The following is a 24,432-nucleotide window of genomic DNA, read 5'->3' as shown; positions in this document are numbered from 1 at the left end:
TGGTATTATTATCCACTCTTCATTCATTCCCACAATAATGGGCAGAATTCTGAAGCTTCTTGTAGCAGAATTCAATTTTTGAGTATTACACGTTTATAATTTCACATTATTATGGCTTTTAGTTGTAAATGTATTCAGCATATCTAACGAGTATCACTAAAAGGAGATTAAGGGGTTGGTGTACTATCTTTTACCACTATGAAGATGCACTGGTACACACTGCAAAGAGTCTGACGAACTTAAGATCAAGAGGCAGACTATGTGCTGAACTGAAACTTTGAAGGACTACCCAAGTGTAGACCAGCTGCAGAGACCCCTCACAAAGACCAGCTGTTACGGTAAGTTCTTTCATTGTTGTTTCTACAGCATTGCCTAGTTGTCTATCATTGTCATTTTATTTGCTTTCAATTAAGGGCATGGGCCAGTTGTTCATGGTGCATCAGCTAAAATACAAGAATACATTGATCACAGAAATTTGCGAGAGCAACAGATTTTGAAAGTCTTGCAAGAGCATCCTGGGAAATTCTTCACTTCAATGGAACTTGTAAAAATTGTTTATAAGGTAATGTGCTTATCTTGTCAGTCTTTACGAGTTATTTATTATTGACTGTGTTATGTGATTCTTTATATTGAATTGAAGTTTGATTTTGTTTCTTAAGGATATATTTTTAGATAAAAAAGTAACTAGCTTAATCTCATCTTATTATGTAGTTGCTGCATATGAGGTTGTATAAGATGCATTACTTCCAAAGCCCTAATATTTTTGCCACATTAACCCTGCAACTTTTTAGTATAAGCAGTAATCAGACTATTTACTGTGCATTTATGAGTGATGTAATAAAAAAGCTGTTTGCAGATCGTACTGCAGGTTTATATATTTAAATGCATTCTCAGTTTTTTTAATATGCAGGAAAACCCTCCAAGTGTCTAGACTGTACAGCAAAATAATGTATTTGTTTAGTAAAATATAAGCTGATGCCTGGTAGTACTGTTTTGTACTGCCTCCTTAAATGACGTTTATGGTTACAGAAAGTGGGAAAAATATTTTTATTATTCTTGATTGCTATAGAAACTTTTCCCACTTGTTATTGCCATCCAAAGGTGTTAGGTTTCCCAGCTTGCGTGTTTGAGCTGATAGCTCAGATGTGACTGTCACATGGTTTGCTAATGGAACTAACTGATTTCTCAGCCCCAGATATTTATGGCTGTTGTGGAACAGGAAGAAAGCAAGGCTGCAAACTCCTTGATGAGTGTGGCTTTTCAAGCCCAAAACACTTGACATGAAATGGACATGATTATGTAGGAGCAAGTAAATTAAAGTCTTAATAGTATAACCCATGAGTTCATGCAAATTTAAGGTGGTGTTGAGGAGGTTAGGAGACTGAATACTATACAAATGTCACATATGAAAAAGAAATACCCATGTTTTATTTACACATGACATGGTAAGAATCATTTTAAAGGGGAGGGAGGAAATGTACCCTGAGATTTTGCAAATTTGTGACTGACATGCAAATTCTTGGCCTTTAAGAAAATATTAATGTGTTTTGTTGCATATTATTTGTAGTGTGAGATCTTGGTTTGATTTTGTTACTTACTGTCCATCAGTGAACTCAGTTGCTGTCATCCCATGGTGATATTTTCTTTTTCCTTTGTACATCTCCCAGAATTATTTCTGAAGGACTGTCTTTGACTGTAAGTAGCAACTTATTCCATAATCATGGAAGATGTTGTGTAATGTATCTGTAACCTTTTTTTTGTCTCTTATTGAAATGTATTTTTGTATTAGGTTCTTCAGTTTTGTGTTAGCTATGCAGTGGTTTATATCAGGCATAGATTATCAAGTAGAACCAGATCATACACTGGGCCAGATTCCAAAAAGGTTGTTCTCAATATAACTGCCCTAATTCTGAAAGACTTGCTCTAAGTGTAAGTGACTTTACTTCAGTGTAATGCCTGTCTATAAACAGGCTTACACAGGGGACCAGATTCCAAAAGACCTACTCTCAGCCTGCTCAGAGTGTAAGTGGTCACTTCCAGTGAAAGCAAGTCTTTTAGAATCAGGTCCATTGTGTTAAAGATCAGGCAGGGTTCACAGCTACATAATCTGTACAATTATAATGCAGAAGCATAGTTACTGTTAGGAGAAGGGGGAAGGGGGAAGCTGCCACAGGCCCAAGATGTTAGGGGATGAGACTGGCAGTCTGATTGTTCAGTAATGCAGTACTAGCAATCATTTCCATGCTGGCAATTCTGAATGAGTACCATATATGCTTTTGCAGTGAGGACTGAAGCATGTCAGTGCTTTGTGTATGGTCATATATTTGCTTTAAGAAAACTACAAAGTATTTTCTTTTTAGTCCTGATGGCAGAGTACCCTTTTCCCTTGTAAAATAGATGATCTGATATTGTCAGTTATCATTTATCCTCAACGTATGGGACTCCAATCCGACCTCGGATCTGACTCAGCTCTTCTCTACCCACAACGCTCTAGTCCATTCTCACCTCAGATCTCATGAACAGATGTGGTTGCTGATAGCTCTCGAGCATTTTGGGTGATAAGTACTTTTGTTACATTATACCTTTTTTCTGTCTTCTATTTCTAGTTCTTTCTTCTGTGTAAACTCTCCCTTTATTCTCCCAAGACCTTTTTGGGTCCTCTTAGTTACTGTCGTTGGTATTTTTCCTTACCATTTTTCTTCTTCTAAATAGATTTTCTCCCTGTGACCTTTTTGATCTTCTTAATTACCATCATTCGTATTTTTTTCTCCCTTTTTTTCTTTCTAGACATGTCGGAAAAAGGATTTAAGAAGTGCAGGCAACGTGGACACAAAATGCCTTTTTCGGACTGGCATTCTTTGTATGTTTACTGCCTGGGAATGGATCATCTCAACCAGCAGTGTCACATTTGTGAGGCTTTTAACCCTTGGGTCCTCTCAGAACATAAGAATAAGCTGATCTTGAAAGGGCTGTCACCCTCATCTTTTTCACAGGTGATCACTAGAGCTCAACCTTCGACTTCCAAACATAGAAACCATTCAAAACAATCCAGATCAGCCGAAGCTCCTTCCTTGTTGGAGCCAAAAAAGAAGCTGCTGAGGTCAGATCCGACATCTCCAATCTCGTCCAAGCCATCAGATCCGACAAAAGTTGTGTCACCAGACCCGAAGACGAAGACAGCTTCGGATCCTAAGACTTTGGATCTGAAGCTGCTTCCTAGGACTGCTTACTCACAGTCCTTAGACCCAGTCCCATCTAGGTTGCCCTCTCCTTTCTAGAGATGCATTCTAGGCCTCCATAGATTGTATCCACTCACTCTACCAAGAGTCTTACCAAGGCAGATGTGGCTAGGATGGTGAGGGAACTAGTCACAGATCAACTTCAGAAGGGTGTCCTTAGGGTTCTGACCCCATTGGATCAGGGACTCCCTCTAGAGTCTACTCCTCCTTTGACTACCTAAGATTTCAGAGTTCTCAAATCCAAGTGCTCCAGGCCCATCTGTGTCAGATCCGAGAAGACTGGTGTCTTCGGATTCAGCAATGACTCTGAGCTCATCGGCTTTGACATGTTCGGATCCAGACGACTCTCAGAGCCGAGGCTTTCATGCCAGATCCAGGGGGGATTAGATCGACTCCAAGATTTTTGGAGCTTTTTCGTCCTCTCGGAGCTTTAGCACTTGATAGCTCAGTTCTGGCTTTCCTCCTCGGGCAGACAACCTGTGGGGAGGGGGAAGCTGTTGAACCGTGAAATTTTGCTCTCTTCTGCATTGACCTCCTCATCCTCAGGGAGGTCAGCCTTTCAGGTGGTGAAGAGGGTTTTCACTGTGTCCACAGATCAGGTTGGTCTCCCTGCCTCGGGTTCACCCCGACCACTCAACTGACCTTGTCATGTGATCCTCACCATTCTAACCTAAGGGACAGTCAGCCTAGAGCTTCCAGTCTACCCAATCTGGGATTCCTATCTCTTCCGATATGTTTCCAGACTACCCCACTGAAGAGGTTCCTAGGAAGAGATGGTGTAAGAGGAAACACCTTGAGTCACCTGAAGAGTCCCTCACTACTGATGCACAACTTTGATGAATGGGAAGGGTCTCCAAAATCACGACCCAAAGATGTCTCTTTTTCAGACATCCTCAAGCTCCTGAAACAAAAGAGTGGTTGGTCTGCCTGCATCCTCTCCTGAGGAGTCTGAATACCTAGAAGCTTTCAGGACTGGCCCATGTACCTCCTTGAGTAGTTCTGCCTCCCAACAAATTGGTGTATTTAATTTGTCGGGAGGCATGGAAGGAACCTGACTCGACTAAACCCATCCTCAAGTGACCAGAAAGGCTGTATTGGAGTAAGGGTGTACCGGTTGATGCCAGGGTTGTAGTGGCGGCCAATGAAAAGGAACTCACTGAAGAGAGTTTGTCTGTTCATCCGCTTAACAGAGAGCCTGGAATGATGGACAGGCTAGGGAGGCAGGTATACACTTCAGCAACATTTGATATGCGTTCGCTGAATTATCTAGCCCACTTCACGAGACTGCAAAGGGACTTACTTGAGGAACTTTCCAGCTCGTTAGCAAGGAACACTACAGAGGAAGTCCAGATTTCTGTGGCCCCTGAGTTGACTACCTTACAACTGGTTGTGAACTCGTCCATAAGGCTTATCACCAATGTTAAAGAAAGCGCTTCACGGGTGGTGGGTTCAGGCTTATCCATGAGGAGACGAGCCTGGATGTGCCTGTGTGACTTCGCTGAGGCTTTTAAGTCTTCCTTCATCAATGCTTCATTTGACACATCTTTGATTTTCGGACCCACTGTAAAGGAAACACTCCAGGTATGAAAAAGATGGGAAAACCTTGTCTGCCATTGGAGTACATATTTTGACCCCCCAATGAACCTTTTCAAAAAGTCAGCAGTGGGGGTGGGCTGCAAGATGGTTCAAAAATCTGAAGGTCTTTTCCCGAACACACACATAGAACTGGTTCTCCCAGAGGCAAGAGGGGGAATGATAACAACAGAAGATGTCCTCATGCTGAGGAGGCCTGTAGAATACAGGGTCCAGTGATACTTTCTTTGATAGGCCATATCGGCGCTCCTGAAAGGAGGCCCAATTGTCCTCCTCTGGAGGCAGTCGAGGGTCACTTTTCCCTGCACCAAACAGCCTGGCTAAGTATAACAAATGATATTTGGGTGCAGAGAATTATTACCAGAGGTTGTACCATACCCTTTTTCCTTCTGCCCCCATCTATAACAAAGCTCCACAGTATCCCACCCTGTCAAAGGGAGCCAGCAACTCAGCAAATTCAGCAGTTACTAGCAAAGAGTCATTCAAGAGGTTCCCACCAGACCAGATAGGATCCGCAACTTACTCAATGTTCTTTTTGGTTCCAAAAAAGACGGGGAACGGGAGACCAATTTTGGATCTCAGCATGTTAAGTCAGTCAGTCAGTCACATACACTAAGTTCTGGTTGGTCATGGTACAATCCATTCTACCCTTTTTAGGGAAGGATGACTGGATGTGCTCGATAGACCTTCAGGACGCATACTATCACATAAAGATGAACAGATGGTCCAGGAGGTACTTATGCTTCTGAGTGGGAGACAGTCACTACCAGTTCAGAGCATTGCCCTTTGGCCTCACCACAGCCCGCATGGTGTTTACCAGATGCATCACAGTGATAGCAGCCCATCTAAGGCTGTGGGGAATCTGGGTTTTCCCATATTTGGATGACTGGCTCATCACCACGGCAACAAGGCATCAGTTGGTACAAGTGAGAGATCAGGTACTAAAAAAGTGCTTAACTCTAGGGATCACAGTAAATCACGACAAATCACACTTGCAACTCGCTCAGAAGCTAGAATTCGTAGGCACATTCTTCGACACTCAGTCTGTGCTTGCATCCATCCATAGTCAGAGCAATGTACCACTACACTATTTGAGTTATATCCCATTACTACAAGTACAGAACATGAGAAGCCAAGTCAGGAAAATCATTTGTAGTATGAAGATATCGTCCAGAAAAGTCCTGCGGGCTCTAGGCTTGGTGGTGGCAGCCATGACTCTAGTACCCCAAGCAAGGTATCACATGAAAGTGTTACAGTGGATGCTGCAAACCCAATGTTCCTTTTTTATGCACCCTATGTCTATAAAGATAAGGGTGACTCAGGTATGCAAAAATTATCTCTCATGGCGGACACAGTCATGCCAACCCCAGCAAGGTCCGCCTGTTCATACCTCTCAGCCCAAGGCCATAGTGACCACAGATGCTTCTCAGATTAGGTGGGGTCATTATCTGGAGAAGACAGTTCAAGACACTTGGTCCACCATAGAGGCCAACGTGCATATCGGTGTTCTGGAGATGAGAGCAGTGCTTTTGGCATTGCAAGCATTCCAAGATTCTCTCCTTCTCTGGACAATTGCAATTCAAACAGACAGTATGTTGGTAGTTTGATATATCAACTATATCAACAAACAAGGAGGAACCAAGTCTTACCCCCTATGTTGAGAAGCGCTCAGAGTGTGGCAGTGGCCAGTAGTGTCCAGTCACTTTCTGGTGGCAGCGCACATTCCGGAGAAGTCCAGTCTGATAGCAGACAAACTCAGCAGGTCCATTCTGTTGTGTCATGAGTGGTCCCTCAACCACAAATTGGCAAATGATTTTTCATTGGTGGAGTCAGCCTTGCTGCAATCTTTTTGCATCTCCCCTAAACAACAAATGCAGCAGCTACTTTGCCCTAATCCCTCTGTCGGAGGAGTCACCAAGGGATGCTGTTCTCCACGATTGCCCTCCCAGTCTGTTATACCCCAATACCCTTGATCCCCAGATTCGTAGAGAAGGCAGCCAGATTGAAGAGCAGAGTAATCCTCATTGCATCTTACTGGCCTCAACAAGTGTGGTTCCCCTTTCTTTGGTCTCACCTACTTTCTCCACCTTGGATTCTGGATCCAACTCCAGACCTTTTGTTCCATACTACAGGAATGATTCACCCAGACCTTCCAAACCTCAAACTGACCGCTTGGTTTCATCAATTCCATTGATGGCCAGGCAACCTATGCTTTCTTCCCCAGTCCATTCTTTTCTGTTATAGTCCCATAAACCTTCTGCTAGGAAATTGTACAAAAGTGAGTGGAAAAGATTTGTTTATTGGGTGGAGCAAAATCACATAGAACCTTTTACAGCTCCTACATATGCAGTCCTTGAATGTCTAGTGAAATTGTATAATGAAGGAGCAAGCACATCTACTATTAATGTTCAGCTAGCAGCAATTTCAAATTTCCATGTGGGAATACACAGTTCTTCCTTGGCTTCTGCAAAAATTTGTAAAGTATTTCTGAAGGGTGCTCTTTTTACTAAGACCTCCCTTAAAAGAGCCTGTTCTCCCATGGAATTTAACTCTAGTACTGCTGACCCTAACTCATTCTCCCTTTGAGCCTGCAGCCAAATGTGATCTAAAATTCCTATCTTGGAAGACAGCCTTTCTGGTCACTATAACCTTGGCCAAGAGAATATCAGAACATCACGCTTTATCCTCAAAACCCCCTTATTTGGACTTTCACAAGGATAGGTTTACTTTACGGACCAATGCTTCCTTTCTACCGAAGGTGGTGTCAGAATCCAATATTAATCAAGCCCATTCATTTCCAGCATTCTTTCCAAATTTCAGTAACAAAGGGGAATTCTTGCTGCATTCATTGGATATCCATAGATAGTTACATTACTATCTGCATCGTACAAAAGATTTCAGGAAATCAAACCAACTTTTCATGTCCTTTGCACACCATAGGTTGGGACAACTTGTCAAAAAAGTAACTATAGCCAGATGGATAATGGAATTTATTTCTTTGGTGTATGCAAAATTTAATGTGTCCCTCCACAAACCAGTAAAAGCTCATTCTTCTAGATCTGTGGCAACTTCCATGTTTTTTCAGTCTAGAGCTTCCATGGATGACATTTGCACAGCTGTTATACATGGTCAAATCCACATATCTTTATCAACCACTACAAATTAGATCTGGTCTCAAGGGGAAGAGCAGCGTTTGGCTCAGCCATTCTCAGGAACATCCTTCCTTAGGGTCCAGGTTAGCTGGGGACTGTGTCCCATACATTGAGTTTGAATTAAATTGACAACATCAGATAAAGATATACTCGCCATAACATTCTGTCTATGTTGTCCATTTTCATTCAGCCTCAACTCCCCACCTTCCAACCCCCAGCCTTTTTTGTTCAAATTCCCTCTGACAAGAAACTTTTTTGTGAGGACACAGTCAGGATCTCCTGCTCCCTTGGATTTGAACTCCAGTGATGGCATGTTGCATAATTCTTTGTTTATCCTTCTCCATCTTTCAAGCTATATATATATTATCTAAGGTGAAAAGAGACCAGAGCATTGTGGGTAGGGAAGAGCTCCAGAGTTTGTAGGCTTCCACGAGATGTAGTAACGGCCGAGTCAGATCTGAGTCCCATACGTTGAGGCCGAATGAAAATAGACAACAACACAGATGAAACATTATGGTGAGATAACTTCTTTTCTTTTTTTTTTTTTTTTTTTGATTTTCAACATAGTTTTGTGGAGCACACAAAAAAGGACCTGTATTGTTCAGATGAGGAGTTTGGAAGCTTCTCAACTTAGAGTTGAGGGGCTCTGGATTGGAGAAGGGCACCCGGGTGCTAGATGAGCCAGCTATGGCTCTGTTATAATAACAGTTCTTAATCAGTTTTCCAGCTCTTTGTTTTCTTCATAGAAAGAAGTCATATCTTTTTATTTGTTTTAGATAGATTGTTCAGTTCAGAGGCTTCCAAATACTAGGTTTAATTCTTTAATTGATCAGCTGAATGAGGTATAATTTGGAAGAGTGGTCTCTCCCATGCCTTTTTTGACATTAGATGAATTGTATGCATACAGAATATGTTTCTGTGTCTTTGACAGCTAACACACCAGTCAAAGCGTACATTGTTGTGCACCATTATCATAGATCTTTAATTGTGTGTTAATATGCTATGACTTAGTTTTCAATCACAAGTTATATTATTTATGCTAAGTGTTGTGAGATTGTTTACCAACAAATGAGGAGATTACTACACCATGTGAAAATTGTTAGACTGTCTTGAAGGCAGCATCTTTCATTGAATTAATTTTGTTACATAATTTGTAGTCATTAGCTTGTTGAGATGTCCTGACTGAAATCACTGTTGCTGTATTCTTGGCATGTGGATTGTCACTGCTGATATTCAGCCAGGGTAGGAAAGCTTTACCTTCCCTAGGTCATGTGTCTGACACATGACCTCAGCTCGTATGCATTGTAGTACACTCACTGACAGATGAGATTGGATCCTCAGACTATCTTGCCGCGAGCCCGAATGCAGGTCGTGCATCCGGTGGACTGTTCGCTGTATGGCGGTTGGTACCTTTGCTTTGACCATTTATCCAGATAAGTGCCCTGTTGGGAAACCTTCCTTTTTGTCTTACAATATTTTGTTGAAAATTGTTGTCAGCTAGGAATGGTAAGTGTAAGTGTGGTAGGCAGATTCCATTCAAGGACTTGCGTACCAAGTGTCCTTTTTGCTTAAGTCCAGAACACTTTCACAGACCTTGCTCAATCTGACATTGGTTCACTCCAGAAACCCGTAGATCAAGGCTTTCTAGTCTCACTTTTCTTGAGAACCATAGATTCATAGATTAGTACTTGGCTAACTGCCCTTGCGAGCTATTTTAAGCCTAGATAATTATCCCTTGTGAGACTCAAACCCTGCACCTTGTGTTTGTAAGGCAGACACCTCAACCATTAGACCACCCTCCCAACCCAAAAGGTTGCTCCTCCTCAGGGAGACACACACCCACACACACACACACCCACACACACACACACACACACACACACACACACACACACACACACACACACACACACACAGTTGGCAAGTGCAGGATTCAAACCCCTACCTAACTACATTATGATATTACAGCAGTATGCATTTACACGACGCGCTATACACATTATTTATTATTATATTATTATACATTATTATATTGTACATTATTATACACAATCACCATTGTCTTAAAATGCTTGGCCATGTCCTAAGATTGCTGACTCCACATCCTTGGACGTCCCTCTGCCACCAAACAAAAAAACTTGAGACCTCGAACAGAGCTGTAGGCTAACATTTCTGACTATGACATAACTGCCAATAATTCTGAGGAACCGTGTCTCATCATTTCCACACAGTGTCCCTCAAATTGTTGTTAGGGAATAGGTCCCATGCTGTCTAATAGATGTCAGCCAATGTTTCAAAGCTCTGTGTCTCATCCATTTAGACATCACACCTAAAAAGAAAAATCATAAGACTAAGCATGTGGTCTCTCCTTCTGCAGCCAAGGACAAGGAGTAGATAGACTTCTCTAAGGGGTTGTTCAAAATTATTATGTAGAGGTATTTCTCCCTTTTGGAAATGGGTACCCCTGCCCCTTCTCCAGTCCCTCCTGTTCTTGAGGCTTTCTAGGACACCTTTTAGTCCACCTCTTCTGCATCTGATTCACAGTCACCAGCTCCTAAGAGACCAGACAGGTTTTACAAGGTCCCCGATGAGGTTAAATATCTATGCAAAAACTCAGTCGCAGACCCTTCTGCAGTATCGCTGTTTCGGATAAGCCCTCTAAGCTTCTGCTGAGTGCAAATGCTCTACCTACTGACAAAGATAGTAGGGCTATGATAGATGGGGAAAGAAGGTTTACACCTTTGATACCGTTATCTTTAGGGCAATAGAATACTAGACTCAAAGTAACAAAACATATGATCTCTGTCCTAAATTCCTTTAAAATCATAAGACTAAGCATGTGGTCTCTCCTTCTGCAGCCAAGCAGAAGGAGTGGATAGACTTCTCTAAGGGGTTGTTCAAAGTTATTATGTAGAGGTATTTCTCCCTTTTGGAAATGGGTACCCCTGCCCCATCTCCAGTCCCTCCTGTTCTTGAGGCTTTCTAGGACACCTTTTAGTCCACCTCTTCTGCACCTGATTCACAATCACCGGCTCCTAAGAGACCAGATAGGTTTTACAAGGTCTCCGATGAGGTTAAATATCTATGCAAAAACTCAGTGGCAGACCCTTCTGCAGTATCGCTGTTTCAGATAGGCCCTCTAAGCTTCTGCTGAGTGCAAATGCTCTACGTACTGACAAAGATAGTAGGGCTATGATAGATGGGGAAAGAAGGTTTACACCTTTGCTACCGTTATCTTTAGGGCAATAGAATACTAGACTCAAAGTAACAAAACACATATGATTTCTGTCCTAAATTCCTTTAAAAAAAGCTATATTGGACCCTCCTCCAGCAGAGTCTAAGCATCAAATGCAGATCCTATTTTCACACTTCACTCCGAGTGCCAGATGCATCAAGTGAAGTTATGATGCTATGGATGCTTCTAGGTCAATTGCCACTGGATCTGTTATTCACAAATATGCACTGCTTTGCAGTCAGCCTATACCTGAGGATTTCAAATTTAAAATTTTAGACTTGCCCTTGGACAAAGATTTACTGTCTGCAGCAGACATTTGTAAAGCTTCTGAGGATATGCAAGAAGTTGGATACATGCCAGCCTTCGACAGGGTCGCAACAGAAGAATCCAAAGCAACTACCAGACGATGCTCTATGCTTTCAGTAACCTTGAGAGAGATGTCCAGGGGAGGCTGGACAGCAGCTGTATCAAACCTAAGTTTTTTGGCTTTTTTCTTGGCTGATGGCTGACTCCTGGGACAAAAAGATTCTACCATGGCACCTTGGACCAACAAGAGTCTGGTTTTCAAGGTAAATAGATAAGGAGGAGAGACAACTATGTAGAGTCTTGAGAACAAAAGCTCGGCAGATAGAACACTGCGTTTGGTTATTGGAAGCACCCCAACAGAAGAGACACTGGCTGCCATGGTCGTTATGAGGAATCTGCCTCCCACACTGACATTTTCCTTGTCAGGTTGACATGGAACCAACCAACAGTAAAGGAAAAGGAAGATAAGGAGAAACCACAATGTGATACTTACCTGAAAAATGTCTCTGTAACCAGAACAAAAAAAAGGCATTCAGACTGACATTCAGTGATGGCATTTGGACTGACAGCAAAGAAGTTCTGTATGTGTGCATCCATATGTCACCTTTATGCCCTAAGTCTTGTGCAGGGAGCATACATGTGATGTATGACACCTATAAGTACTAAAAGACTTTGGTAAACTGGCCAGACATTGGGCTGTCCTTGGCAGGATATCCCTCCTGTTACAAATACTGCAACAGTGAAGAGAAGGACAGCTACTCCTATGGTAAAATTTGATACAACTGTACTGTATTTGCTCCTGAAACCAAAACTGAAGTACCATCTCTAATGACTTCTCAAATCTGACTTTCTTGGAGGATTGGCTAAACACTTAAGTCTTGAAAATCAGTGGTAATAAAACTAAATGTATACTGTTAGACACTTCCAACAAACTTGGTTATATATCGCCCACCAAACATCTCCTTTTCAAGGATACCCATTGAGATGATCCACCAGTTCATATATCGTACCTGTGACTAGATCTATCCATCTCATCCAAAACAGATTTTAATCAAACATTCTGCAAGTTTCAAGGAGTAATGAAAGAACCATACAGTTAAAGCATTAGCTTATGTAAACAGGCCAAGAAAGTGCAAGTCATCTCCACTGTACTTCCAGTCTTAACTTACATATTACCAGTAATTGATCATTCTGCCAAAAGTCCTGTTGCCTCTAAACACTTCCCATAAGTGAATCTCTCTGCCTGTCTTGTCAAAACAAGCAACTATAATTATTCACCTTCAGTCCTAGTACGTACTAGCAGTCTTGTATGCAAATTGCTACATGCCATCTAGTGCCCACCACTTGCTAGTAAACTCAGAACTTACTGCAGACCATTACCCACCTCTGCAGTTTCTCAACCAACACTGTCTACCTCCTGCACAGCATAACCTGCACTTCCATAGCCCTTTCCAGTGCATGTCCTAAACTGTAGAGCTCTCTGCCATGAACTGCCACCAGCAAACCTACCTAAACTAGACTTCAGAATAAATCTTTTATGTCTCGTCTATTTGTACAAGCAGTTTGGTCTTGCTCTCAGACTTATCAAATTACAGGTGTATTACTAGCAGTGCCAGGACACACTAGTAGACTGTAAGTGTACATCACTTGTGTACTTTTCCATATCTGTCCTGAACCACCTTATACCAGCTGAAAATCTGTATCCACAACGTTTACCAGTAACGGTGCTATCAACTACAAGAATTACCAATGACTTTTATGTTGACTTCATTTCTTTTGCATCTATTCATCTAGCACAGTTACAGCAGATACAGTTTATAGTCTGTAATGCTAACCTGTATTTTCTTACCTCCAGTTTTTCATTTCATGTAAAAATAGCTGTTACTGAAATGGACTCTTGTCATAACCCACCTATTTGTCAAGTAAAAAAATATAATAAAAATAAGTAAAAAATGACACTTTCACATGTCCTTCAGTTTTTTTCTTTCCACATAATAAGGCTTGTATTGCTGCATTTTTAGCATTCACTGCTGTGTAGTTTGAGCCTGTTTTTGATATTTTTGCCTTTTCCATGGAACCTGTAGACCAGTATTTTTGCATTCATATATTTACACCAGCTTCTGTATTCATAGCCGAATGTAAAGTGGATGATGTATTAGCACATGAATTTAATTCTCTAGTGTTGAAATCGCTGATCAGTGCTATAAAGAATCACAACTGATGCTTTTCCCTTTGACTCTGCAACCATGGTGTTAGCGTATGTAGGAAATGGTGGTGATTGTATATACTTTGTGACAAAATGCCTGATTTGTTTTCTTTCTATTGATGTGTTTTTGGTCTTAAAGGGGTTCTGACAAGAATTTAGTGTTCTCTTTGTGCATTACTTATACAAAGGACTGTTACTTGAGTTTAAGTATGAGTGTGCTGCTTGTGAACACTTTTGACATTTTACCTTTCAACTGACTCATTCTAGGAAGGCTTACTGGTTTTGAAACCTCTTCCTCCTTGGTTACAGTATGGTTACTTAGCCGGCTTCTGCTAAGTCATCTCCCATTGTGCCTCAAAAGAAAAACAACTTATCAAAGAACCCATGCTGATACTGTGGGCTGTTTTAGTGCCCTAGCTGATAGTGGGTGAATGTGTAGTGGCCATTTGTCATTATTCAGACCACTCACTTTAATGGCCATTTGTTTTTCCTCAGACTACTCACTCACCTCTCCAGCTCCCTCTGGTTTAGTCCTTCCAGCTGCCATGTACTAAAGGTCAGCCACATCCTCATTGGCTGTTCCACTGTCTGATATGGGCACGGGAGAACCATTTTCTCTGTATCTTGGAGTAGCTTTTGTAAATACTTTTCAGGGTAGCCAGGGAAAGAGACCTCTAGTCTGAATTGAAGTGCCTTCTCCAGGTTAGTCCTCAGACAGAGTTGTGTCTGCAAAGAAAAAAAAAGATTAAACAATGTTCATCGTAACACATGGTGTCTGTTAGAAATGCTGATTTTTCTTACCTTATCCAGGCAGTTATTAAAGACTGTTAATCCTTGTGCTTAGAAATCCTCACTAATAATGCAGATAATAATAATAATAATATACATATAATACTAATTGTTATATTATAAATTTAATATTAAATACTAAATATACTAATTATTATAATACTAATGCCAGTAATAATAATAATATATAATATATTAACATATAATAAAATAGTATATAATAATGATGATAATGATATTATTATTATTATTATTATTATTATTATTATTATTATTATTATTAACAATAATGGGTAATATCAGTGAAGAAAGTGCTGAGAAAAATTTGTCAGAGGAGTTTGATATAGGCTGAGACAGTGCTTCTCTTTTAGATTCTCAAGCCCCATTCTCTGATTCAGAGGAAACTTGGTCCTCACCACTCCCCTTGGAGGAATTTTCATTTTTTCAGACAATAACCAAGATGAATGAGGTGCCTTTGTGAGAACAAATGGGAATTTACTCCTGAATTGAGGAGATAAATGGTATGTTACAAGTAAATATGTCTCATTTCACTCACATACCTCCTATTTTGCTATCCCTGGAGAGTGTATGTAATTCTGCCTGTAATAATCCTGTTACTTAACCTTCAGTTCCAAAAAAGGCAGCTAGACTTTATAAGGTTTCCCAAAATAACAGATATTTGGTGTTTGTCATATTGAACACTGCTTCGGTAGCCTTAGCTATATGGGTTATATCCTGCCAGGGATATAGCAGCTAGTCAGCTTCCAAAGCTTCAGGGCACCTTCTATGTGCTCAAACCATTAGGCAACTCAAGCTGGACTGGTTAAAACACAGGTTAGAGTGTCAAGGCCTTCAGAGCTTTCCTATTGCAGAAGAGAGCACTCCTCTGACGAAGGTCGGCTTGTGCTGTTTCTTTGCTGGGCAGATAAGTTCCCTTTGGGGAAGAGCATTCCACCATTAAAAATATTGTTTTAATGTACTTCCCTGCTTAAGAAAGCTGTTTTAATCTAGGAGCTTGTGTTTTGTTGGACTGTCATGAGACTTAGCTGTACTTTTAAATGGTGAGCTCACTTTTTTCCTGTCTGTTTAAAAGTATTTAAAAACATTTTTACTTCAGAGAAATTGTGTTTATTTTACTTTTGGGGGGTGACAGGGTATTAGTCATTTTTACTGCATTTTTATGGGGAAAATATGATTATTTTTTTACGCTGCTTGTTTTTCCTAGGAAAGAGGCACCATTTTTGGCTTAACTGTGGGACAAACGTGGGTCCAACAGTTGGTCCTTCTTACAACCAGAAAAAGAAAATGTTAAGCAAACAGCCTTTGCCACTACAGCAGGCTAGCAGTTTGCCTCGGGTACAGGTTGACTCTGCTGTTGCCAAAGCTGGTTCCTGATACCACTCATCTTTTACCCCAGATCCCTCTGGTGTAGCACCTACAGCCACTATGGACCTTGAGTTAGCCACATCCCCTGTGGCTGTTGGAGTCACCCTCTGTGGACAAGAGAGAGTCAGTCTTGTCAGTCCTGGGAGAGGCAACAAGAAAGGCTTCCCTGTTTAGTCAGACTGTTTTGTCATCCTTAGGGAAGCTGGTGTTGCCATTAACAACTCTGTTGGCCCCATTTTTCCTGTCAAAAGGAAACAAAAAAAAAAAACCTTCACATGAATCTACTCTTCCACAAATTTCTTTAGACAGCAGTAGTTTACTGGGTCTGGCTCAAGGTTTAATTCAGGCTATTGATCTTTCTTATAAGGTGGTTTCTGGTAAAAGAAAAAGGGATTTTTCTTTTCCTGAAGAGATTTAAGATTCTGGCTCTGGATACAAAGGTGAAGAGTCAGATGCAGTGTTTTCTCTTCAGATTTCTGATTCAGATTCAGAGGAGAGCACAGTATCTGATTATCACTCTTTTTCTGAAACTATTTCAAGAATGTGCCAGTGTTTTCAGTGTAAGAACACAGAGGTTTCTCAGCACTTCACAAAATACTATGAACCGCTACAAGTACAATTTCCAGAACCTTCACCCATTCCTCCAGTGCTGTCAGCTTTAAAGGACATGTGTGTCACTGCATGTAATTTACCTGATAGACTGTGGCCCCTAAAAAGGCAGACTGTTTGTATAAAGATCCTTAATCTTTTAAGATGTTATACACTCATCCCAAACCTGACCCAGCATCTACGGCCAAACATTTAGTTAATTACAATCCTACAGTATGCTTCCGCAACCTTTTGAATTGTCAGGCTTGTATGTTAAACTTTATGCTAATTGGGGAAGTATGAGAAATGTTTTGTGTATAGTTTTTTCCTGTGAGGAAGAATTTGCTTTAATTGGTTTAATTTCTTCCATTGTATAGGTTGCAAATCTTTGTTTAAAGTGTGTGTATGACTCTGTTGATACTGTTTCCAGGGCTATGTCCACTGGCACTTTTTTGAGGTTTGCCTAGCTGTTTTCTCAGAACCTCCCAGATGATATGGAGTATGAGATTTTAAATTCTCCTTTGGAAAGAGATTTAGATGTTGGTCCCTATGCTGCAGAGGTTATCAAAAAGTGTGATGAGAGGGTTAGGTTTATACATGGAATCTCTAGATTTTCAGCCCTCCTTCTCAAAATTTTCTAAGGGATTCTCTAACCTGTCGTCCAATTTTGTCAAGAAACAAAGTAAACAGTTTCAGTAAAATGCTGGTAAATAGATGTTTAAGAAAAATGAAAAGGGGGAGTGCAAAAAAAATATGGAAACCCTCCAAATCAAAGGACAGCCCAAGTCAGAATGACTGTTTAACGGACCTTGCCCCCCCCCCCCCCCCATCACCCACACACCCTGTCATTCCTTTTTCCCTTCCAAAAAGTCCAAATCTCTGTTTTCCTCTTCGGCAACAGATAGTTTCAGGAAAATGGGTTCTACATTTGTCAAGGTTACAGATGGCAGTGGAAGAAAATTTCTCTTTTTCATGAGGTAATTCCTCATCCATTAGACCAGGCTCCTCTGTTTTTCCCCTTACCTTATACATATGTTGTCTCAGGGAGTGATAGAGCCAGTTCCTCCATCCCAGTTTTGGAAAGGTTTTTATTCAAGGATATTTTTGGTGCCAAAGAAAGAAAATGCTTGGAGTAGTTCATCGTATTGATCACTGCTGCAGTAGTCTTAGCTGTATGGGTTGTTTCCTGCCAAGGATATAATGGCTGACCAGCTTCCAAAGTTTCAGGGCATCCTCCACACTTCCAAACTGTTAAGCAGCTTGAGCTGAGCTACAAGTTTGGGTGCAAAATCCTTCAATACCTTTACTGACACTAAAGAGTACACTTCTCTGAGGCTCTCTAGGATTGCTAGTCAGCTTGGGATTTCCTTTACTTGGGCATGCAAGTTCCCTTTGGGGGAAAAAAAACTTCCATTTTTTTAATTTTGTTGTTGTTTTATTACTCCCCTCTTCCTGAAAGTTATTTTAAAGCTAGGAGTGTTTTGTTTTAACAGACTTTCAAAACTATAACATACTTTTAAATGAACCACTTGTTTTTTTCCTTTCAGTTTAAAAGTAGTGTAAAAGTAACTGAAAGCATTTGTTCTTTCCAGGAATTATGTTTATTTTTTTATTTTTTTTTTTAAACTGGCATACTGTTTTAAAGTGCTTTTCACTGTGTTTTTTTTCTGTCAAAAAAAGTAACTTTCGTGGACTGGTAGTGTTTATCTGCAATTGCTGTTTGTTTCCCCCAAGAAAGAAGGCACCATTTTCGGCTTGGCCATGGAACAGACTACCAGTCCCGCGGTCAGTTTTTCTTCCAGCCACAAAAAAAAAAAAAAAAAATTAAGCAAACAGCCTGGAACACCACAGCAGCTAGCAGTTTGCCTCAGACACAGGTGGGTGACTCAGCTGTGGCCATTTGTTGTATGTCATGCCACTTATCTTTTACCCTGTATCCCTCTGAGGGTTAGCCGTGTCCTCTGCAGCTTTTGGGGTCTTCTCAGTGGACAAGGAAGAAACACTCTTGTTGGTTCTGGGAGAGGGTACAGGGAAGGCTTCCCTGTTGTGACAGAATGTTGTGACCATCCCTGGGGAAGCAACTGTTACAAGTAGTAGCACAGTCTCATTTTGCCTGTCAAAAAGAAACAGAAAACTAAGCATGTGTCTACTCCTACTCAAATTTCTTTGGCTAGTAGTTACTGGGTTTGGCTCAGGGTTTAATTCAGGCTGTTGACCCTTTTTGTAAAATAGTTTCTGATAAAAGAAAGTAGGGTTTCCATTTTTCAAGATTCTGAATCTGAACAAGAAGATCCAGAGATGGATACAGGTTTTTTCCCCCTCAGATTTCTGATTCAGACTCAAGAGGACAGCTGTTGCTAGAATATGCCAGTGTTTTCACTGGGAGAACACTGAGGTTTCTCAGCTTCAAAGAAATTACTATGAGTTGTTACACAAGGATTTTCCATTCCTCCTGTTATGTCAGCTTTAGAGGATGTGTGCATCAATGCCTGCAGTTTTTCTAATAGTCATCCAGCTGCCCCTACAAATGCAAGTAGAATGTATAAAGTTCCTCAATATTTTTAAATTTGTATACACTGTTCGCAAACCTGACCCAACAGCTATAGCTTCAGTCGATCCCATTGCTATGAAGCACTTAATTCAAGTCCTACTCTTGTTTTTAAGGTTGGGGAAATTATTCATAGGTATGGGGAAAAAGTGCACTTCTGCAGCCTTGATTTTCAGAATTTTGAATTGTCAGGCTCATATGTTAATGTTTGTTCTGACAAATTGTGAAAATATGAGGAATGCTTTGTATGTATGTTTTTCTTGTTGTGGAAAACAATCTGCTTTAAATAATTTAGTTTCTTCTGTTGCACAGGTCACTACTCGTTGTTTGCAGTATGTATGACTGTGCTGATACTTCTTCCAGGACGGTGGCTACTAGTACTGTTTTGAGGAGTTTTGCATGGCTGCATTCTCAGAAACTCCCAGATGATGGCATAAATGAGATTTAAATTTTCCCTTGAATAGAGATTTAATGTTTGGCCCTTCTGCTGCAGATGTGATTGAAACATGTGATGAAAGGAGCAAGCTTATCCAGGGAATCTCTTGAGATGTTTTAGCCCTCCTTTTCCAAATTGCCCAAGGAATTGTTTTATCTCCTCATGCAATCTTGACAAAAAAAAAAAAAACGAATAAATGGTCTCAACAAAATTCAGGTAAACAGACTTTTAAAAAGAAATGCGAAGGGGTAACAAGAAAACGTTTTTAACCACCCAAAGCCAAGGACAGTCCAATAAGGCTGAATGACTGTTTAAGAGACTTTGTGACCCCCTTCCATCATGGTTCCTTTTTCTTCCAGAAAGTCTGAATCTGTATTTTTCTTTTTGGCAACAAATTATTTCAGACAAATTAGTTCAGAAAATCATTCATCAGGATTACAGATGGCAGTGGGAGGATAGTCCTCCTTTCCAAGAGGTCAGTCCTCATCCTCCATATCAGACTGTCTTGTTTCCATCTGTTCTTCATCACATGCTATCCCAAGAAGTGCTAGAACCAGTTCCTTCTTCCCAGGTGGGGAAGGTTTTTTATCCAAGGAAGTTCCTAGTGCCAAAGGAAGAAAATGCTTAGCGATTAGTTCTGGATCTTTCTTTCCTAAACCTGTTCGTGATAGTCCCCACATTCAAAATGTTGTCACTTCACAACCTGTTGCCTCTAATTCCGCTTTCAACTTTCCTGGTAACACTAGACTTAAAAGATGTTTATCATCACATTCCTATTCTTCCAGACTTAAGAGGTTTCTTAAGGTTGTTTGTGTTTGGATCAGATTTCAGTTCCATCCTTACCCTATCCACTGCACCAAGAGTATTCACAAAGTGTCTAGCTCCAGTTATTGTTCATTGCAGGCTACAGGGCATCCACATTTTTTTCATATTTAGGCAACTTGCTTATCTTTGTAGAGTCTTTTTCAAAGTGTCAGGAAGTTCTTCCTTGGGTGTGAGATATCTTATGCAAGAAGGGATTCCAAGAGAACATTCAAAAGTCTTTCTTGACTCCTTCAATAAGATTGTGTTACTGGGATGTGAATTAGACACCTCGGTTCAATGAGCCATTTTCTTACACAGGAAGATATCTGTTTTCAAGGTTTTCCACTTAAGATTTCAGTCGTTGGGATGGAATACTTCAGGATTTTGAGTCTCATGGCATCTGTGGGTTTCATAATACCCCCTGGCAAGACTCCATATGCAAGAGAGATACATTTGTATATGAAATCTCTTTGACCCAGCATCAACATCCTTTATCTTTTCAATGGTCAGTGCTGAGGTTTGTAAGAAGAGATTTGTTTTGGTGGAGACAACAGATACCTTTAAACCCAGATCTTCCCTTCTCCCTCTCTGCTCCAAATCAGTTAGTCACCAAAGACTCTTCAGATTTTCCTTGAGGAGCAGTTTCAAAAGGGATGAATGTGCAGAGGATGAGAGATACCAAGGACACGTGCAAGCTCATAAATGTAAAGGAGATGCTTGCCCTGATCATGGCCCTCAACACTCTGAACAATCTTTGGTCCATGGGACCTCTTCAGGTTGTTGCCGACAATATCACAGTCATGTGATACATCAACATGCAAGGGGAAACCAGGTTGTACCCCTTTGCAGACTATTCATGTTAGCTTGGGATATAGCTTCACAGCACAGTCTCACTCTACAGGCATCCCACATTTTGTCAGAGAAAAGTTGTGTGGCAGACAAGCTGAGCAAGACCATGACAGACCCTCACAAATGGAAACTAGATCAGCAGGTTTTCCAAGATTTGATTAATCTGTGGGGAGTATCTCAAGTTGTCTTCTTTGACTCCTTTATAAACAATCGACTGGCAAGATTCTGTTCCAAGACTCCATGCAAGAAGGTCTGGAAGACTGATGCCTTTTCTTTGGACGTGAATGTTACTGTATGCTTTTCCACCCTTTCCACTAATATCTAGTGCACTTCTGAAGATTCATAAGGAATCCCCCAAGGTCATTGTGGTGACTTCGTTGTGGCCCAGGCAGCCATGGTTCTGTCTTCTTTTGGAAATGACCAGGGACAATTACCACAAGCTTTCTCACAGAATGGCTCTAATCATACAAGAACAGGGGTGTTTGATACACACCAACATCAGTCATCTTCAAATGACTGCCTGGATGATAGGGTCTTATTTCCCTTTAGGTACATGTTTACTGAGGGTGTGCAGCTGATAGTAATGGAGGCAAGAAAGCTTGCTACTAGAAAATTATAAATTAGCAGACGGAAAAGGTTTTCCAGTTGGTGCCATCTACATAACCAGCACCCATTCAGGGCTAGTGTTTCTCTGGTTTCACAGTATTTTTCTGAGTTACTATTCTTTGGCCTTTATTACTCCGTCAAAGTTCATGTATCATCTAATCTGACATTGTCCTTTTTATTCTTCCTCAACAAATGAGTTATGGATCCGATCCTCTGATCCGACTCGGCCACATACTTCAGACTTTGGATCCATCTCTTTAGTTCCATCCTGTACCCACAATACCATAGTCTGTCCTCAGTACCTTATATCTCTTTTGAAGCTATCATTCTTAGACATAGAGTCCTTCTCTCAAAGCATTTTGTCGAGTTTTTCAATGTTTTTGTAAGTGAAAGTTTGGCTTTTCTTATCTAAAATTTTCATCTTCTATTACTACAGCCTCCCTCTTAGTTTCCTGTTCCTTTTTCTGCATCAGGAGAGTAGATGCTATATCTTTATAGTAATTTCTTAACTTACCATAGTTGGTAATTTTTTCTTAATATACCCATTCTCTCCCTCCTACTCTTTTTTACAGAATAATCCTTAATTACCATTGTTGGTAATTTTTCCAACTGGAACTCAAGTAACCAGAAAAAAAATCAAAGAAATGCAGTACAGTATGAATAATTCAGTTTTTCATGTGTTGTACTTTGTTTTCCCCCTGCAGAAACATACCTTACATTTTTTAAAGTTTTAGTTGTAAAAAGGAAGATACAAATTCCCTCTCTCCCCAACCTGAGAACAAGTCAAACCAAACAAGTCAAATCGCTAAAATGTCAACACTTGCTCCATGCTCACTCAGTCATTTTGCATCGGATTACACAATGTTAAGTTGTCTATCTCGCCTTCATTCTTGCTGTCTGAGATCGGATCAGATCCTCGGCTCCGACTTGGCCATCTTCAATAGCTCGAGACTACCCCTTATCCCATGATGCCTAGAGAAAGCTACCCAGATCTCGTTTGCCGCTTCAGCTACGAGGTGTGTCGTTTCTGGTTCAGGCTTGTATACTTTTGTACATTTATATAATTATATTTGTTTAAACTTCTTAAAACTGGTATACTTCCCCTTATAGTTTTATTCTCTTTGGGTGTTGTGTGTGGACGTCGCTTCTTTCCGCAGTTCATTTTTTTCTTAAGAACTTGTTTAAATTAGAGAGTTCTCCCCTCCCCCCCTCCCTTAGGACAGCTGTTTAACTTACAGGCTCTCCTTCCCTTCCTTTTTTTTTACTGTATTTAAAAAAAAAAAAAATCTGTTGTGTTCGATTAGTAGTGTAGAGTTTTTTATCTGTCTGTATAGTGGTACTTGGATTGTGTGTAGTGGTAGAGTTATGTCCAAGGATACGAAAGTTTCTGGCTTCAAAAAGTGTGACTCATACTGTCAGAAAATGTCTCTGACAGATGGGCACACTAGTTGCGTTTATTGTTTGGGCGCTGTTCACCTGCAGGACTCTTGTTCTATTTGCCACGCCTTTAGTCCAAGGGTCCTGCAGGAGGGCAAAAACAAATGAATCCTTCAGGGTTTATTGAAGCCTCAGGATTCACCGGCAAAGAGTTCTCAGCCAGTGAAATCCTCTAAATCTGTCAAACCGTCGGCTCCACCTTCAGAGCCAACTCCTGTACTGGAACAGCCAAGTATGTCAGTTCCGGCTGGCACCGACAAGACAACTCCTCCGTCGGCTCCATCAGATGTTTCGGAGCCATCACAGAGCCATAAGAGACTGATGTCCCCTTCTTTTAGAGTCCATCCACTCAGCACCTCGGTTACCATTATTACAAAGTGAACGTAGCCACCATTCTTCACACTCCTCTCGATCCTCTAGGCTTTCGGATCATGATGTGGAGAGAGTAGTAAGTAGGTTGCTTAAGTCACAGGCACTAGCTAAATTACTATCCAGCCCACCTCAACAGGTATTGGCTCCAACCACCTCTATTTCCATTCCTCCTCCGACTCCATTGAGTTTGGAGCCGGAGTTCGTTGGTGTGCGGGTAGTGGAACCGTCGGCTCCGATCACCATCTCTCCTTCAGCTCAGACTTTGGCTCAGATTACCTCAATTGTTCCTTCTATCAAGGATTCTGGACGCCAGGCCTCTCTCATCGGTTCCGAGGGGGGGAGTGGCATCGGACCCTTGTCCGACCCCGTTCTCCCCCTTGGAGCTTTGGCGCAGGTGAGCTCAGCTCCAACATCGGCCTCAGAGCCATCACCCTCGGTGCGGAGAAAGATTCCTATTTCTTCGGAACTGGAGCTTTCTCTTCCTCAAGGTTGGGACGCCTTTGAGGTCATGCAGAGTGTGCTGTACCCTGAAACAGCTCCACTACCAGCTCTATCGGCTCCATCCCCCATAGTGTCTGTGCCAACCTCTGCTCCTCCTTCAGACCCCAAGCGTAGGGAACCGATGTCCCAGGACACCCCATTGGGTGTTCCCTCTTCTTCCGAGGCCTCCCCTGATCACTCAGAGGAACCCCCCTCGGAAGAAGAAATGCAAGAGGAAGCACATTGACTCCCCTGAGTCTGTCACTTCAGATACAGACTTAGATGAATCAGAAGGATCCCCGAGGTCCCCCTCTGAAGATGTTTCCTTTTCGGACATCCTTGAAATGCTTAGGCAGAGGGGGAACTGGACTTCCCTAGCCCCTACCGAGTCTGTATTCCTGGACGC

General features: G+C 41.3%; 1 protein-coding gene across 2 annotated transcripts in view; it reads left to right on the top strand.

Moving 5' to 3' along the window:
* The window catches only part of LACTB2 (lactamase beta 2), a 736,830-nt gene that overhangs the window by 500,046 nt on the left and 212,352 nt on the right, over positions 1-24,432 (top strand). For both annotated transcript variants that reach the window (XM_044067148.1, XM_044067149.1), the window contains exon 6: positions 414-562. In XM_044067148.1, the coding sequence (XP_043923083.1) occupies positions 414-562 (149 nt within the window). The remainder of the gene's footprint in view (positions 1-413; positions 563-24,432) is intronic.

This window comes from Protopterus annectens, chromosome 3.part1 (assembly GCF_019279795.1).
Source record: "Protopterus annectens isolate FY-2018-M chromosome 3.part1, PAN1.0, whole genome shotgun sequence".
NCBI classification, from domain to species: Eukaryota; Metazoa; Chordata; order Ceratodontiformes; family Protopteridae; genus Protopterus; species Protopterus annectens.
The sequence above is the reverse complement of the archived record's forward strand: the minus strand, read 5'-3'. Positions and strand labels throughout refer to the sequence as shown.